General features: G+C 39.9%; 1 protein-coding gene across 2 annotated transcripts in view; it reads left to right on the forward strand.

Annotated features, from left to right (window-relative positions):
* Positions 1–18,076, forward strand: part of TBCE (tubulin folding cofactor E) — a 49,716-nt gene that overhangs the window by 22,579 nt on the left and 9,061 nt on the right. Inside the window, exons 1-7 of one of the 2 annotated variants that reach the window (XM_059469704.1) lie at positions 2,651–2,667; positions 2,857–2,989; positions 5,748–5,832; positions 12,704–12,892; positions 13,914–14,002; positions 14,685–14,784; positions 16,554–16,656. In XM_059469704.1, coding sequence (XP_059325687.1) covers positions 2,890–2,989; positions 5,748–5,832; positions 12,704–12,892; positions 13,914–14,002; positions 14,685–14,784; positions 16,554–16,656 — 666 coding nt within the window. In that variant the 5' untranslated portion in view covers positions 2,651–2,667; positions 2,857–2,889. Of the gene's footprint in view, positions 1–2,650; positions 2,668–2,856; positions 2,990–5,747; positions 5,833–12,703; positions 12,893–13,913; positions 14,003–14,684; positions 14,785–16,553; positions 16,657–18,076 lie in introns of those variants that run through there. The other variant, XM_059469705.1, reaches the window with a different exon arrangement.

An 18,076-nucleotide genomic window follows, 5' to 3' on the forward strand; every position in this document is an offset into this window, starting at 1 on the left:
GAAAGCACTGCACAGCCTGACATGAATTTGTGTAGAACACTAACTCTGAGGTGAAGGGAAATCACAGATAATTATCTGCTTTTGAGCTCCTGGAAAATGCTCTACTCATTGCTATATGGATTACATGCTGACAGTTAAGCAGCTGCATCATCTCTTGCACACAGTAGGTCATTTTCACTCTCTTCATAATGCTGCAGTTGCTATTTCTAGAGCATAGAGTGTAAGCTACTTAATCACTCAGTAATTACTGAAGTCTCTAGAATGGCAAATGCATATATTTTGTTTATGTATTTTGAAATACATAAAAACTCTTTTATTCTCTTGTGATCTGTGTTACTCTACAGAGAACTTCTGTTGACTGAGGGAGGCATAACCTTTCACTGACTGGAGTTACTAAAACCAGGCTGACACCAAGCCTGTGTGAACAGTTGGAGGGGAAAAAAGGTTTGCAAGGAAAAAAACCCCAGAGTTCTTTAGAAGCAGAATTTCCTATAATTGCAGAGTTACTATATGAAGCATGGAACTAACTCAAACAGTTTTTCTTTGGTTTTGACTGAAGAACCTATAGCTAATTGCTTTCTTTTGGGGTGGGATGGAATATACAGGTCAAAGTAAAAGCCATACAGAGGAATTGTCATTGCTACTCACAGAAGTGTAAAAACTGTACTATAAACCTAATCTCTTACCTTTTACACCAACCAGCCTGAATGTTCAATAAATTCAGAAGCTAAATCCATTTTTGCTTAAGTGTTTATAAAATGCCGAAGTTGTAACTTGAGGTAATGATGTGAAAATGTTAAATTGGTCTAATTTCTTTGGCATTGGGACTGTCCTGTTCCTTGTCAAGCAGATCATGAGCTATAGCTGTTTGTTGATTACAACACCAAAACAAGAAGTACAAAGAAACCGAAAGAACAAGCAGTAAGTTTTGCTATTCTCATTGTCATTTTAGAAATAAACATGCATGTAGATTGTGAGAATGGCTGCATCACCTGTCAAACTAGGGATAAAACAAGGGCAGCTGGGGTCAGAAGGAGCAAAAGAAGTATTTTCTTGTTTTCAGTGCCTTTCCTGTCAGGCATTACACAAAGTGGAGGATGCTCTCAGCTTTGACCTTGGGAACAGTGGGGGAGTCAAAAGGAGAGCAAGAGGCCTCACTGCTCTCACTTGTACCACTTCCACGTACCTTCAGCTACATGGCTTGAAACTGGAATAGATCGTTCCAAGAGTGCCCTCTGTGGGAGATGAATGGGCTTAGGAACCCAGATGAGACAGCAGCCCCACCAAAATGGGGAAGAAGGACTGGGGTATCTATTTTTTCCCCCAATTCTGTTAGTTGGCCTGAAATAACACACTACCTATGGCAAGGGAGGACTATGAAATAAAAGCACAGAGTTCTTTGCTGGGCTGTCCCCTTTGTGCAAGAGAGTAAAGTGCACCCTCAAAGCCTGTTAATTGAAGATGCAAGCTATCCGCATGCTAAAGAATATACACATTATCCAGATTGTTTTAATTGGAATGTACTAGTGTTACCAAATAGCCATATCTCATTTCTGTAGTCAGTATCACAGCCTCAGAGTAAAGAGTACTAATATGCTGCCTGCCAAACGGACAGACAGATTTCATGTAATGGAGCTGTAGGACTGAAAGAGCTGATGTTGATTATTTACTGTCATTACTGCTCCAGTCTTGGTGGTGCCAACATTCAAATGATATTGTTTGCATTCAGCTGTTATGAGACACTGAACTATGAAACACAAGAGATTTAAAAAGGTAAAAAACATCAGTTAGGATACTTTGATTTTTATAAACACAGCTCTTAGATCTTGCCATACCTATCTCTATCAAATTGAAGAGCTCTTACTCAATTTCTGTTCCTCACCGACTGGTACTAGAACACACTCAGGTCTTTCATTTTTTGCTGTTAATCTTACGCACAGTGGACATTTCGATTTTCCTGGATCCCCCGCGGGATATTTCCCCCAAATACTGAATGTTGAAGTAAATGCAGCAGCAAATGTAGCAGCGTGCAGAGGAATACAAGCGTGTGGGAGTCCGCCTGGCGCGGGGGTGCTGCGGGGGAGCTCTGCTGCTCGCTGAGCCGCCCGCGTTCTCCTCAGCTGCCGCTCCGTGAGAGCGCCCCAGCCTTGAGCTACGCACTGGAACCATCTCTTACTCAGTGTCTGTTCACCGGTGCCGCAGGGCTTTGCCCACGCCGTGCTGCTTTACAGCACGACAGCACTTCCCCCGGGCCCTCTCCCTCTCTCCTCACCGCCCGCCGCAACTCTGCGGCCACTCCCCGGGAGGCGCAATTCGCGGGGACGGGCGGGACACCCGCCACCGCCCCGCGGGCCCCGCTCGCCCAATCAGAGCACCCGCCTCTCGCTCCGCGGCATGCTGGGAGCTGTAGTCCGGGGCGGACAGGCCGCGCGGCGGGGCCACGCTGGTGAACACCATTACCCAGAAAGCTCCACGGCGGCGACGCCCCGGGCCGTTTTGCCCCTGAAGGCGGTGTCTCGAGCAGAGTAGAAGGCGGGGCGGGCCAATAGCGGACCAGGGCAGGGCTGCGCCGGGGGTCGCGGCCAATTGGAGCGCTCCGAGAGCCGGGAGGGGCAGGGCGGCGGGTGCCGCGCGGGGCGGAAGTGCGGCAGCGGAGCGGCCCCGGCGGTGCGTGAGCGGCGGCCGCGGCCCCGCGCGTGTGGAGCGGGGGCTGAGGGCGGCCCACAGGAGCCGGCTCGGCTCCGGGAGCGGGGAGCGGCAGGGTGGCGCCGGGCGGCAAAAGAGCAGCTCAATGTACGGGCGTTGTGAGAGCAGCGGCTTGCGCGTGTGTTAAGGGCGTTCCTCCTGTGCCTGCAGGTCCGGGGGCAGCCCGGTTCCCGCGGCCCCGGAATGGCTGCCGGGCTGCCGCCCGATGCGCTGGGTCGGCGGGTCGCCTGTGGCACCGACTACGGGACTGTGCGCTATGTGGGCAGCGTGTCTCCTACTGCAGGTAAGCGCCACACAAGTAATAATCTTCACGTTTTGTGGCTGTTCTCATGGTTCTACTCATGTTTTTTTTCATTAAAAAAACCCAACAGCGTCGAGTAAAACGAGGCAATTTACAATTTGATTTTCCTCATTGTTCTTGTGTAAATGTGGTGACTTCTGTGTGAGGTTTTTAGGTTTTTTTCTTTAAAGAAGTCAGAGTTGTCAAAAGGAGTGTAAGAAGAACTTCACAGTCTTTTCCCTGATCTCTGTGCAGACAGTCAGGGAAGGTGAGAGGTAGATTTCCAGACCAGGTGATAACATATTGTGTTGGGTTTGTGTGTCAAGGCTCTGAGAGTGGCAGGGGCTACAGGGGTGGCATCTGCCACCGGAGAAGCTGCCAGAAGCTTTCTCCGTGTCCTACAGAGCCGCTGCCAGCCGGCTCCAGGGTGGGCCTGCCACTGGCCAAGGCTGAGCCCGTCAGTAATAGTACTTGCACCTTGGTGAAACCTTCTTTAAGAAGGGGAAGGAAAAGAGACTCTTTGCATGAAGGTAGCTGTGGCCAGAGAAGAGCTGAGTGAGAAAATGTGTGAGCAACAGCCCTGCAGACACAAGGGTCCGTGAAGAAGGAGGGGAAAGATGTACTCCGCACTCTGGAGAGGCCCTGCAGATCTACTGAGACACACGCTGTTTCCTGGCAGCCCAGGGGGTCAGCAGGGATTCAGAGATCCACCTGCTGCCCATGGAGGAGGCGCACACAGGTGGATGCCTGAAAGGAAGTGGTTACCACACCAGAGCAGGCTCCTGGTAGACCTGAGAGATAAGCCCTGCTGGAGCAGGTTTCCTGGTAGATCTTGTGTCCTGGAGTAGCCTTTTCCTGAAGGACTAAGAGTTCCAAACTGGAGCAGTTCCAAAGGAAGCATGCTGTAGCCTGTAGGGAGGAGTTATGTTGGACCACTCCATGGAGGACTGTCTTCTATAGGAGGCACCTGCACTGGAGCAGGGGAAGGACCACCCTCTTTGAGGAGGAAGCAGCAGAAATAAGGTGTGATGAACTGACTGTAACCCCCATTCTCCAGCTCTCTGTACCTCTCAGGGGAGGAGGTAGAGTGCAGGAAAGAGGGAGAGCTGAGGTGGGGTTATTTTTAAGATTTGTTTTACTTCTCATTAGGCTACTCTGATTCTGCTTGATAATAAATTAAATTGCTTTCCCCAAGTCATGTTTTGCCCATGACAGTAAACAGTGGGTGATCTCTCCCTGTCCTAATCTCAGCTCATGAGCCTTTTGTTGTATTTTTTCTCCCCTGCTCAGCTGAGGAGGGGAGTGACAGAGTGGCTTTGGGTGGGCACCTGGTATCTAGCCTGGGCCAACCCACTATAGATGTTCAAATTTATGGGAAGATTCCTGGTGCTTGGAAGAAGACCAGCCTTGCATACTGTTCTAGAAGAGGCAAGAAGGATGACCAGGAAATGTAGACTCATTAGCCTCACTTCAATTTTGGGAAAGCTGACATAGTATGTTTCCTTGGAATCCATTTCCAAGCCTGTGAAGGACAAGATGGTAGTTGGGAGTATTTGGTACTTGTAAATAAGAAGAAGTTGTGCTTGGTAAATGTAATTACTTTCTACAATGATATGACTGTGAATGTGGATGAAGGGAGAACAAGTCAATATTCCTTGACTTCAGTAAGTCTTTGAATAATGTCTTTGTAATGAATTTTATTTGGAAGCTGAAGAAATACAAGGTTAATGGACTGTTAAATTATTTGAAAGCTGTCCAGTGAAAAAGTAATAAAGACTTGATATCTGTAATGAGTGAGTACTACCAAAGTAAATGCTGGGGTGTGTATTGTTTCATGTATTCCTCAGTGATTTGGGTGATGAACAGTGTTCACCCTCAAATGGCTGCTGTGATGCAAGGTAGAATTGCAATCCAGGTCAAGGTTTATGAACTTGAGGTTTGAACCCAGGAGATTCAAGGAGGATAAATTTCTGCAGCTAGTATGGATGAGGGAGTATTAGTGACTCAGAGAGTCTGTTGCAAAGGGCTTGGGGGTTAGGTTGGATACTGTTATGAATATGAGCCAGCAGTGACCCCTGTAACAAGCAGAGATACATGTTGTACTGGGCTGCCTTAGAGGGAAGTGATGAGCATGGCCTGCTAGTTAAAGGAAGCTGTTGTCCCTCTCTGGAAATGGGGTTCTTGACAAGGTTACCCTTGGAATAATGTATCTGCTGTGGAGCTTTTGCAGTTCGAGAGGGATGCAGACAAACTTGAGAGGATCTCAAAGGTCTTCTCTCTTGAGGAGTCTTGGAAGGCTACCAGGGTGGTGAAGGGCACTGACCATACACATGTGTTGTGCAGAGGTTGAGGGATCTGGGCTAGGTTAATGTGGTGAATAGAAGAAAAAGCGCCATCCAATGGCTTCCTGCAGCTGTTTGACAGCTGGTTACAAAGGAGGCAGAGCCAAACTCTTCTTACAAGTACTACATTATACAGTAAAGGGTAATGGCCACAGCAGGAAAACCTTTCCCATTACCTTGCTACACTACAATGCAGCACTGGAATATGCTCACCAGATGGGTTGCAATCTTTCTCTCCTCAGAAATTTTCGGGGTCTGGCTAGGTAACAAATTACCTGACTGACTTTTTTTGGTGCTGGTGATAATCTCCTGCTTTGAGAGAGACGGTTAGGCTGAGTGAGCTGCAGAGGTTCTTTCCAGCTGTGATATCTATGGATATGGTGCTGTAAATTTGAAAAAGTATCAACCGTTTTTTTCAGGAATTTGGCTGGGCGTGGAATGGGATGATCCGGAGAGGGGAAAGCATGATGGCAGCTATGAAGGAACACAGTATTTTACATGCAGGTGAGTTGGTTCACAGCATTGGCATGTCATGTGTGGTGACAAGATGCTCATGGGGAAGGGCCCTTTGGCAGTTTTTAGGGCAAACCTTTCTGTTATCAGTTGGCCAGTATTAAAAAGGTCATAATTCTGAGTGCTCTGACTAGCTAACCCATAGAGGCTCCAGCACTGATATTTATCCAGTTACAGGTATTAGGGTATAGTAAATACTTAGAAAATACAAGTCATGTTTTCAGAGGTATGTTATAAAAACGATACTTTTGAATGTTATTGTTATTCTTAGTAGGTTTTAGATCTTTTACTTTAGTTAGGAAATCAGTATTTCCTGGTGACTTTCATTAAGTAATTCTGAACTGAAATATTGGTCCATATTAAGTGTTTCAAATACAGTTTATATTTGAATTTAAGCTGACTGGCATATATCTTGTTAAGGGAAAATGCCAAGTTCCTGTTAATGATTTGGGTTATATTTGTATCACTAAGGAATTGTAAATATATTCATTGGATTTAGTATATGCAAAACATAGTGCAGCTGTGTGGGGTTTTTAAATATATGCAGGCATTACATTTAAGTGAAAGGGTTTGAGCACTTAACATGTTTGAAATTGTGGAATACAGGACTCTAAGATGGATATTAACTGCAGCAAGTCGTTGATTTCTATGTCAGGACACATGCAACAGCTAAAAGTCTATAAGTTAAATAGTAACTGGATGAGTTCATAGAAGAAAGTCATCAATAACTCTTAAATACTAGAGACTGCTAGCTCAGTAAGTTCCTGAGCATAGAAGTGGTGAAGGATGAGAGAACAAAATCTATTCTGCAGAAAAATAAGCAGAAAACACCACCTGTGAGGACTGGATATTTTTCCCTTGTATCCCTAGTATTTAAATAATAATAAAACAAGGCTTGAGGAGGCTAAACACACTTAATACAAGAAAAAAAATCAACATTGCTGGATTTTTTTGTTTCAGCTAAGGAATTGGAAATGATGGTTTCAGCACAACCAAGTCTTAAATTAATATATTAGTGGAAGTTGCTTCCTAAATGTTTTGAATTTACTTGAAACAGTTGCCTATGTTCTGCTGCAGGAGAAAAAAAAAGTAGAAATAATTGGCTGACCATTCCAAATCTCTCTGGACAGAAAAAGGAATTGAACATTTCATGCATGTTTATTCAGAAACTCGATTGCTTTACATTTGTGTGTGTATGATATTTATATATATGTGTATAGACTCTTGGGTTTTTAGTAGCCATTAGTGTGCTTCCAGGAGATGAGATCTCAGAACCCTTGATTCTTGATGTAAGAATCAATGTTTTGAGTGAAGCTCAATACCCATAACAAATGTAAATGTTGTGGTCTTCAAACATGTTGTTCTTTCAATACCTGTTCTTTGTGCTGTGCTAGTTTCCAATCAGAAGAGGTCCTGCTGGATTCTAAGAGAATACATAGTTCCAGCAGTCCACCAAGACACACAGACATAACTTCCTGTGTGCAGACACATTTGTAGTTCTTCTGTTGACTATTGCAAAAATGTAGGCAAACTTAAGTAAGAAATAGTTACCTTATTTTAGCAAAAGGGTGCTGAAAAACAAAACTGAAAACATCACCTAAACTCCCACAACTGAAAACATCACCTCTTTACTACTACTGATTAGGAGGGAATAATGTTTCTTTGTAGATGAATATACACATCTGAAAAAAATGCTGTATTTTTCCCCTTATCATAAGTATCCTTTGCCTACAAGCCTACTTTGCTCACTCCTTGAATTCTGATAAGCAGAAGCAGCTGATCAAGTAGCTTGTGCTGTAAACAAATGCAGTGAAAGGACATTTTGAAATTAAGGCAATTTTGAAAATAACTGCTTTAAAAAATACATCTTTCAGAGTGACATTTGAAAATAAGACCATAAGAGGAAAATAAAACTGATTTTGAGATTCTCATTACCAGAGAATCTTCTTTCTTTTCAAGTCCTTACTTGAAACAGTAGGTCTGTTTACAGCTCTATGTGATCTCTATAGTAGGTTTTTTGAAAATATGACCTCAACTTTTATGTTTCATAAAAGGCAGTACATTTATCTGGGTCATTATGTAGTGATAATTTAACTTCTTATGAATATGAGTACCAAGGAACAAAACTGCCATGCTTCAAATTATGCTGACATCATGAGCATGTTCATCAGCCCAGTATCAGCTACAAATGGCAATGCACAATCTAGTGGTGGTTTTGTGTTCAGTTTTTCCCTGATAATAGGATCTTGTTTCTTAATAACTGAGGAAGCTACTATTTTAGCTGTCAGTTACAGCTACTATTTTAGCTGTCAGTTGCAGTAGTGTATAATGTAATTATGTTCTGCAGTCCTTCAAGAGAAATGAGTAATCAAGCCTTAAAACTGTGTTAAAATTTGTATGCAGCTTTTGAAACATGAGTGTGCTTTCCAACATGTTCTGGTCCCACAGACCCACTGACACATTTGCATGCATGTGTTCCCCTGGGAAATGTGGGTTACAAGCACACCCTCCTCCCCTGGTTGTCCTATTCTTGTTGCATGATGATCTGCTTCATGATGATTCAAGATTATCTGCTCCATGAAGGATCTGTTTATATTAAATTAGGCTATTTTTTCTTCAAGGATGACACATTCACCTCCAGGAATATCTACCTAGAGAACAAACAAACTCTTCACATACAGGAAAGAATATAATTTTAGTGTCCACGAAAAAAAAATTATTTCCATTTTGCAAAGGCAGAAAGCATTCCTAAGATTCCTGAGAAGGTTTTAGTTAAGAAGTTTTGTTCATCAGAAACTCGTGCTCTTTGCTGCCAGTAGAATTGTGTTGAAACAAAAGGCTGTCCCTAACTGCTGCTCAAACATGTACTGTGCACCAGCAGAACCCCAAGATGGCATCTAAAGCTGCAGATGTCTGTCTGTCTTTCCTTGTTTTTTGAAAGCCCAGAGTCAAGTTTCATGTCTGTTTAACTAAGGTAAACTTTCAAGAACTTGAAGTACTTGCTCATGCTTGCAAGGCTTCTTCTGTTCAGTCAGGAATTTGATACACTATGGCAGCTTAGTGTTAGATGTCATTTATAAGCATTGTTTGGTGCCACAGCCTCTTTCTAAAACTTGAAGGATTTTCTTTACTGCTGTGTGTAGATTCTTCTAATAGAAGTTTTGTCTGTTGAACACCTTCCCCTAGAGGGAAGAGATCTGTTCATATCTGTGTAGAAAAGACATTCATGGATTCAAACAGCTCCACTTTGTGACACCTTATGAGCCTTGTAGTGCATTTGCTGCAGTCATGGTGGTAATTGCCTGGAGCTGATCATTGCAAACAGACTGTACTGGGCACAGAAGCCCTTTGATCCATGTTTACTGCCTAGGCTGATAAAGCTGACATCTCTCTCTGTGGCTCAGAGCTTCTGCAATCAGACAGCTCAAGTGTGTAGCTGTTATGATTTATGTACTCCTGCATTTTTCTTCAGTGCTGAGAAGTGTGTGTGTGATATTTCCCTAGCATATGAAGAGCCATCATGTACCTGTAATGATGAGCAGTGCCATCACTTTGTTTTACATTAGCAAAGAATGATGCTAAATTTCCTCCTTATTCAATGGAAGCTGACAGCTAATCTAAATTTTAATGAATATCCTTGAAGCACCCTGGGTATGCCAGCAGATGGGTTGTATGCTTCAGGCTACTGAATCATGAATAGGAAGTGTCCTAGAAGATGACTTCTGAGATTGGGGTCAACCTTCCTATTTTAAAAGTCAGTAGGAAGTGTCAGTATTAACTAGAGCCAGCGCCTGCCAGAGCCCCACTTGTGCATATTCCAGATTTTCTGCTTAAGGAAATTGGGCCATATCTTCTACCACTCTATTTCCTCACAGTCTTTTGTTCTGGCTGCAAAACAATTTGCATACATGAGAACAAAATCTCTGTTCTCAGACTTCTGAGTGTTCATCTTAAGTCAGGTTGATCAGTAATCCATAGGTTCTTCCATCTTATAATATGCATGCTGGATGACTCTTTGGGTTAGGATTTATTTCTTTAATTCCCAGTTATGGAGATTGATGGCTAATAGGTGTGTATATGCATTAGTCCATGTGTTGTACATTATTTGTTTGATATGTACATGCAGGCTGTACAGTTCATATGTCCCCACTGTAACTTGTTTCCCTAAAACACAGGCAGTGTGTTTTAGGGAAAATGAGTTACAGTGACTTCTCTCCTTGAATGCACAATAATTTTCCCTGAAAATAGGTTCCTATTGCAGTTTCCTTTCCTGTCTTTTGTGACAGCTCCTAAAAAAGTAGATCAAATAAATAGACTGGAACTGAGAAAGAAGCTTAGGCTTTGGAATGGATTTAAATATACATTAGGTAACTTATAATAGCATGCAGAGTAACGGGAAGTGATAGCAACAGGAGAGAGAAAACCTATGACCTTTTGATCAGGACAAAAAGAGAAGTGTCTTGAGAGATAAATACACTAAGATTTTCAATTTTCCTATAGCTTTATATGACAGGGCACAGGGTAGCTAGCTAGGTTCCTCTGCTTTTTTTTTTTTTTTTTTTTTTTTCCTAAGGATAAACTAGTTCTTGCACAGAAAATGAAGAAGGAGATGCCAATAGAAGTGGTGACAGGACAGAAATGGGCTTAGGAATGGATATGGTGATGGAGAAACCCAAAGGTCTTGGCTACGACAGGGATAAATGGCATGACAGGAGGAATGCAGAAGTGTTCTAGATTAGCTCTGGTGAGAGGGTTGAGGAGAGCAGAACTGTTGAGTGTAGAGGGATGGTAATGACAAAATCATGGTGATAGGAAATTGGATAGTCGTTGTCAGAATAAATTTACAGCAGGACCTAGTGTGAATTACAGATAGACAGGAGCACAGGGATTTTTTCCAGAGCCACAAGCAGAATCCTGTACTATCTGCCATCTTTGAAGCTGTTTGACTTAATTAAATGCAGAAGTGATATATTTGGAGGCAAGAGATGTTCTAGTTCAGGTCATAAAAAGGCAATTTACTGTTTTAAGAAGAGGTATTAAAGAATCACATCATTTTTACACTAGAGAAAGTTCAATATTTAAATCAGTCAAGTGTTTGCAAGCTATGAAGAATTTCAAAGGAATGGAAGAAATTACTTAAGAGAAGGTTACTGAATTAAAAAGGTATTGAAAATGCTTATCAAACATGAAAAGTTCATACCAGATTTATATTCTTTAGTAATTTGCCTTTCTTATTCTTTTGTAATCATTGCATTCTAAGCATAGTCATTACAAAACTAGACTGAAAATATTTTGAAAGTAAATACTATTGAGTTTCTACCTAGGTCCTTCTTAAGGATATGAGAGAAGAAAGGCTAATGAATGAAACAGGCACAGGAAACTTCCAGCACTGATTTTTTAACAAAAATGTGAATACATGCTGCCCAAACTATTCCATCTACTTGTAATAGGTTCATAAGATTTGGGGCCTTTAGTTACTGTTTTTTCTATGAGAATTTTGAACTTTGTAGCACTGGTGGTTTATATTATGATTTGCTAATTAGACACTTGATGCTCACATGCTGTTTTGAGAAGTTTTATTTACATGAGTGATGTCTTCCTCCTGGTACCAAAAGCCTACCAAAGCCTGTTGTCTTCTCAGCTTGACGGCAGACAGATATTCATAGCTACCAATTTTCTTCCTGATGTTTTCTGGCCGATGCTCCTATCAGATCCTCACCATTCCCATAACTTGTCTCTGCTAGTTCTTCCCTGATACTGTGTTTCCTCGCTAATTTTGCTAGAAAATGTCAAAGCAATTGCGTGGTGAGACACGGGAATGCAACAAAGTTTTTTCAGTGCTCTAAAAAAGCCAAGAAACTCCACTGGACTGACTTAAATATGCGTTATTGGTTGGATATTTCTGTTGAATATTCAAAATTGTTACCAAGTTGGTATCAGGATTTTTCAAAGTTTGAGTTTGTAGAAGAGTTCTGAGTGCTACAATTTGTATGTTTTGTCATTTGTGAGCATTACTAGTGAATTATGCAAATCAAATACAGTGTGGCAATCACTAGTATGAGTATTCCTCAGGCTTTGATAAAACTCCGGGTGCATTTATTGTATGATTTAGGTAGCTTTGTGTCTATCCTTAGGTAGAAACTTCTTTTTTGGAGAACCTGACTTCATAATGAGTTTGGAAATAACAGAGCAGTTATTTTTTGTCACAGACATATTTTATGAAAAATCCTTTTGCTGGGATCTTTTCTCCTGAGAAGCTGGGAAGCTTCAGCTTCTCCATGTTTTGCTACTTTGGAATGTGATTTGGAGAACTGTTTACCCAGCATGTGAAATTGTTTTTACTTGATGACCAATGACAGCCACCTGTGTCAAGGCTGTAAGCAGCAATTTTATTATTCATTACATTCCTTTGCTAGCCTTCTGGTGAAATCCTTTTCTTCTATTCTTTTAATATAGTTTTAATATATAATTTTCTTTTAATATAATATATATCATAAAATAATAATTCAGCCTTCTGAAACATGGGATCAAGATTCTCATCTCTTCCTTTGTCCTGGGGCCCCTGCAAACACCACCACAATATTTAATAATGGTACTGACACTGTAATTTTGATGTGTAATTTTGATTTTAGGGAGCTAGTGCTCCAGTCCTCATGGTATCTCACTACTTCTATCAAGTACTGTCAGATACTCTGAGAGTCTTACCTGGCTTGCTGGGAACAGTGATGTTTACAATTAGTCTGTAGAATTGCCTTTTGACTGCTTTGGCTCTCAGTACTTCTGTTTAAAGCAGTAATTAATTAGTCAGTGAATGTTAAGATAACAGTTTATATTTCAGCTTTTTCTGACTGCTCTATTCTAGGCATCCTAAAGGAGGATCATTCATCCGGCCAAACAAGGCAAATTTTGGAGTAGATTTTCTTACTGCAGTAAAGGATCGGTACGGATTGAATGATAAGCAGGATGTTCAGTGTGGCACAGGGAATACAGTAGTAATTGGAACGAAGACTGTGGAATTTATTGGCATGGATTCTGTTGCAGAACAGCAAAGGCAAGTGTCATATATGAAAATCTGAGATATATTATTAGTGATTGATCAATCAAGTAGTATTTCAGCTGTAAGGACTGCAATGCACATTAAATTGTTGTGTCTAAAAGCAAGTCAGACTGCACTGTGGTGGAGACAAGAAATCCTTCAATTGCCTTCCTAATTTACAGGTTTTACAAATACAAACTGGGATTATGTCATGTTTAAATGCTAACAGTCCTCATTCAGGTTTCATAAAGAAGCAGATGATGATATGTGGTGAGAAATGAGCGATAAATTATCATCACGTTGGCAGTCATCATACACATGCATGGTCTTTTTAAAATAGATGTATTTTAATGTTTTCTTAATATTTTACGGTGTTTTGTAGTCTTTGTTTACTCATATCACAAATTCATTTCTAACCAAGAGAGGGAAGACAGAAAGTCACTGTACTGCTAGTGAAGAAGTTTTTCAATAAGTTGATGTCATGTTTATGTACCTAGAAGGATAAGAAAAGCAGTAACTTCCTGATGTGTCATAAATTGCAGTTCTAATGGCCCCCAGCAGAAGAGATGTATTAGTTCAGTAGGTGGCAGTCTCCTTCTGAGCTGATATTCCACAACTATTCTCCTTTTCTCCCAGAGCATACTAAGCAGTCAAAAATACTTCTAATAAGTGATACAAAGACTGCCCAAATAACTCCGAACCTCTTGAAAAACATGTTGCAAGAAACCTTTTTAACTCGGAATCTCTAATTAAATTCCAATTTGCACAGCTATATTTAATCTGTTTTACCAACTCTTTATTTCAGCTGGAACTATGGTTCAACCAGACTTATGTTCTAGTAGTGATGTAAAGGCAAAAAATAGAGATGTATCTCTTTTTGAGTGCGAATGACACTGCAGTGTGGTAATCTGCACATTGCTAATTCCAAAGGAGATACACATGAAAAGGGTGTTATGGAGTTGTAAAAACCAGGCATTTATGTAACACACCTATTTCTGTTTGAAGATTACCTAACAGAATGTTCTTTCTCACGTAGACAACTGAACAAACTGGTGGATATCTCGGTGCGTGAGTGTGCAGTGAGCCATGCTGGTCAGGAAGAGGAAATCAGCAGAACATGTGCCAGTATCCTTTTCTTGCTGTATTGCATGATGCCACAAATAAAGTACATACTTTAGCATTCCAAGTGTTCACGTCACTGAATGATACTTCTATCCTTTTATTTAAAAAAACCAAAAAATTAAACCTGAAGTTTATATTTAAAAGTTTAATGTAATGTTAAAAACTTAAACAGCCAGGCGCCTACAATTTTTGAGAGGAAATGCAAATTATGCATTAAAATAGAAGTGTAGTCATAGGTTGTTATTGTGACTGCAGTTTCAGAAGGCTCCAGCAATGGGTTTTTTAAAAATTCCCTAGAATAGATAACCATATAGAAGTAGAACTGATATGTTCTGTAGACACCAGAGGTTTCCAATATATAACAAATAATATGTTTAGTACACTGCATGCGGTGGCAGTGTTACAAAACTACAAAGCAGTTTTTATTTTTTAATTTTTAAGGACTTATAAGAGTTCCTGTCAGTATAGAAATGAATCCATTTGAGGATTTGTGTGGTTAAGCTCTTCTGTAAAACTATAAGCCATTTCCATATCAGAAATCAAAATAGAATTTGCTGTAACTGAGCAGTACCATCCCTTAGTGTAATCTTCTTCTCTTTGATTCAAAACGAAACCCTAATTCTAATTCTGAAAAAAGGAAGTTCAGTTTTAAGATAAGTTTTTTTTTCTTAACAAGAAATTTCAGATATGAGGCATATAAACTTATCAAAAAATCTGATATCATCTTGGGAGACAGTAGTAGCTATTGCTTCTCAAGTTCAAAATCTGGAAACACTTAATGTCAGGTATAAATATTCATATTTGGGTTTCTCTTCCTTTGGGGTGGGAACAAAAAACAAGAGTCTCAGGATTCAGCTTTCTAAATGTAACTGGATACAACAAGACTCATTCTAATGGGAGCTAAGGTTTTTTCTTTTGTTTTGTTTTTTTAAATCTTGTTTTTAAGCAACTGCTGAAGTTGTGGGCTGTAGTGTGGGCTATATTTTTCTGACATCTGTATTCAAGAAGAACCCTAGGAGTTCAGCTTCTGTGTAAAACTAAGTTCTGGAGAACATTTTCTTCAAAGTTTTAAGATTTGATCTTTGGGGTCTTTTTATTCTTGATACATTCTGGGTGCTCAGGCAGGTCTGCATTTAAGAACTCACTTTTGATTAGCCAACTGTGTCTTGACACTAAACTTAATTGTCCATAATGCTTTGACTAAACCTTAATTATCCCAAATCTTTGTCTATTTCTGTCCTAAAATGATGCTGATAAGAAATTGTTGAGACCATGGTGACAGATCTAGGGGAAAATTTCCTGTACAATGATGACATTGGAAAAGGAAGGAAGATGTTATTAAATAAAGCTCCAATTCTATTGAAACAAGAAAATTCATAAAATAATTCCAAAATAAAGAACATTTCTAGTACACACCTATACACAGTAATTGGCACATGCCACAATAATTTTCTGGTGTGAAGTAACACAATGGATTAAGTAGCAGCCTAAATCACCAGGTTTTTTTATTTATTCTTATTGTTATTGTGACAAAAATGTATTTTTAAAGTAGTTATAGGTCCTCTAGTTTCTTCAATATTTAGCAATGAACAGCTGTTTGCAATCTGGGTGCTATTTGTAAATCTATCTTTGCTTGGAGCATATAATGATTTATTGTTATCAGCATGCATGAGAATACAGAGAAATTTATTTTAATTCACCCGGAATAATTTTTTCAGTTTTTCATTGTTGAGAAGCGTACTCTAGACTGAAGGGTATTCAGAAGTTTTTTGTAAAAAAATGGAAAACAAAATGAGATTGATGCTGGAATCTGATGCTTACAACTACAAACTGATACAGTCTGAATCAGTTTTGTATTGTTTTGACCTTCTGTTTGCTTTAAAAAAGAAAGAAGGTAAATCTGTTACTGATTTTTTTGTGCATGGAATGTTGGAAGAATAGAAGTGATTAACCATCCACCAGCTTTTATGTGGAAATTTTACCCCTAAGTGTGTAACTGTAAACTACATTGAGAGATTTTTATGAGAATATGCAGGTAGATTATGCCTTAGGAAAGAAATAAAAATTTCTCTTTCAGGGTGAATAATGAAAACTGATTTGAAGACTGCGGATTTGAGGATCTTTATCTTTTCTTCTTTGTAGTGATACTTGCTTATTGAGAGGGGATTTTACATACTTTTGTTTTTCTGGGGTCTGGATAGTCATGTAGGCTCCTCATTTTCAGTCAACACTAAGGAGCTTAAGCCCAAGCTCTGGCTTTGTTTCATTTAATATTAATGAAAATCATTCTTTTCATGTTGAAAACTTAGTGAAAGAGGCCACAGAGGAATAAATATGCATTCTTGAATAAATACTCATTCTGGAAGCAGGAAAATATATTAGGAAAGAGTATGTTTGAACATAACTAGAAATATATTTTATTATATTTTAAAATATATGACATCTTGGCAGTGATTTTAATTTTTGGAGGGTATAAATTTCTTTAATGTGTAGCTCCTAACTAATGACTTAAATAAATGTGATTATTCATTATGCAATTTTTTTTTTAATGCAGTGAAAACAAAATGAAATTTCCATCTACATCAACTTTTACATCCAGTGCATTTTCAAACTTGAAGATTCTGGCTCTTAATCAAACTGAAATAACATGGACAGAGGTAATAGCCTTTCCTGATCTTTTTAAAATTTAATATCATTAGGTTTCTGAGGCAGGGGAAGCACAATAAATATTTGTGCATTGTATTGTTCTACTGAAATCAAATCATCCTTAGAAAAGGTGCTGTTGGGTAACTGTGTTAGTTACATATTGACTAATGTACTTCCTACATAATGAAGGAAGTGATATTGGCATAGGAGTCTAATAAGAAACATTTTACTTCATCTACATCTGTAAATTGCCAAATCAGAAGAAAGCAGTTGGAGTACAATATAGCTTCATGTCCCAAAGTTTTTTTAAGTGAAAACCTTTTGGTTTGTGGTAGCTGTTGAAGATTTACGTGTCCTTGTCTGCATGCAATAGAACAAATGCAAAGAGAAAGAAAATATTTCCTTATGATGAGAAAAACATTGGTTTGGCCTCACTTAGCATCAGCAGGAGACTGATTGGTATCTTTGCCCATACTGATGGTTCTTGAACCACATGATGCCTGGTTATTGGCAGCAGAGAGCTGAGGAAAAACAAAGCTCTGCCTTGTTTCAGGCACTGAAACATGTGCACACTTAAATGACTCTCTCCTGGTATGGTGTCTTATTAGGAATGAAGTCCTGTTGTCAACTCTAGTTAGCAGTGGGCCTTTTTTCAGAGATGGGGCTTAGGATGTGCATCTCAGTGTCCTGGTACTTAGAACAGCTTCTAAATTCCAAACTGTTATTTGGATTTCTCGGGGTCAGATTTTATAGTACTGCATTGTAAAGTTACATGACTTTTCAGATTTCAGCTGCTAGCTGCTGATCAATAAAAGAGCATTTAACAAAACTGGAGTTTGAGTAGAAAGAAGCTTCTGCATTCTCTTGTCTTGCAGCAGGACTAGAGGAAGGTCACTGATGTGTTTTTGTTTAGTGTCCATTCACTGTGCTCTTAAAACTGCCTGTGAGATTTATGGCAGGACAGTCAATAATCCTTCCACAGTAGCAGCAACATGAATGGTGAAGCGAATGGAAGAATTAAGTGGCTACAAACACTTTAACTGTCACCTAGTGCTCCTCAGAGTAAATCTGTGCATTGTGGTGTTTAAAATGTTGGTACCTGCCAGCAGCTGTCCTTCATCCCTCCATGGGGTGACTGAAAGGCCGCTTGGAGCCATGGCTGCAGATGAGTTCTCCAGGGCTAACTCAATGGCAGTGAAAAAGCCCCAGCTTAGCCAGAGCAATTCAAAATGATGCAGCTTTTGAATTTTTTCTTTTTTTTGAAACTCTGCTTTAGCTGATGATTCGTCATAGGCCATAAAGACATCTTTGGTTCCAAAATCTGTTTTATAAATTTGTTCCAGTTCACTCCCTGTAAGTTAGGAGACATAAGCCTGTGCTTCAAAGTGGTGTTCCAGGGCAGTCAAACAAAAGGGGAAAAATAAAGGCATG

This window comes from Ammospiza nelsoni, chromosome 3, assembly GCF_027579445.1.
Source record: "Ammospiza nelsoni isolate bAmmNel1 chromosome 3, bAmmNel1.pri, whole genome shotgun sequence".
NCBI lineage: Eukaryota > Metazoa > Chordata > Aves > Passeriformes > Passerellidae > Ammospiza > Ammospiza nelsoni.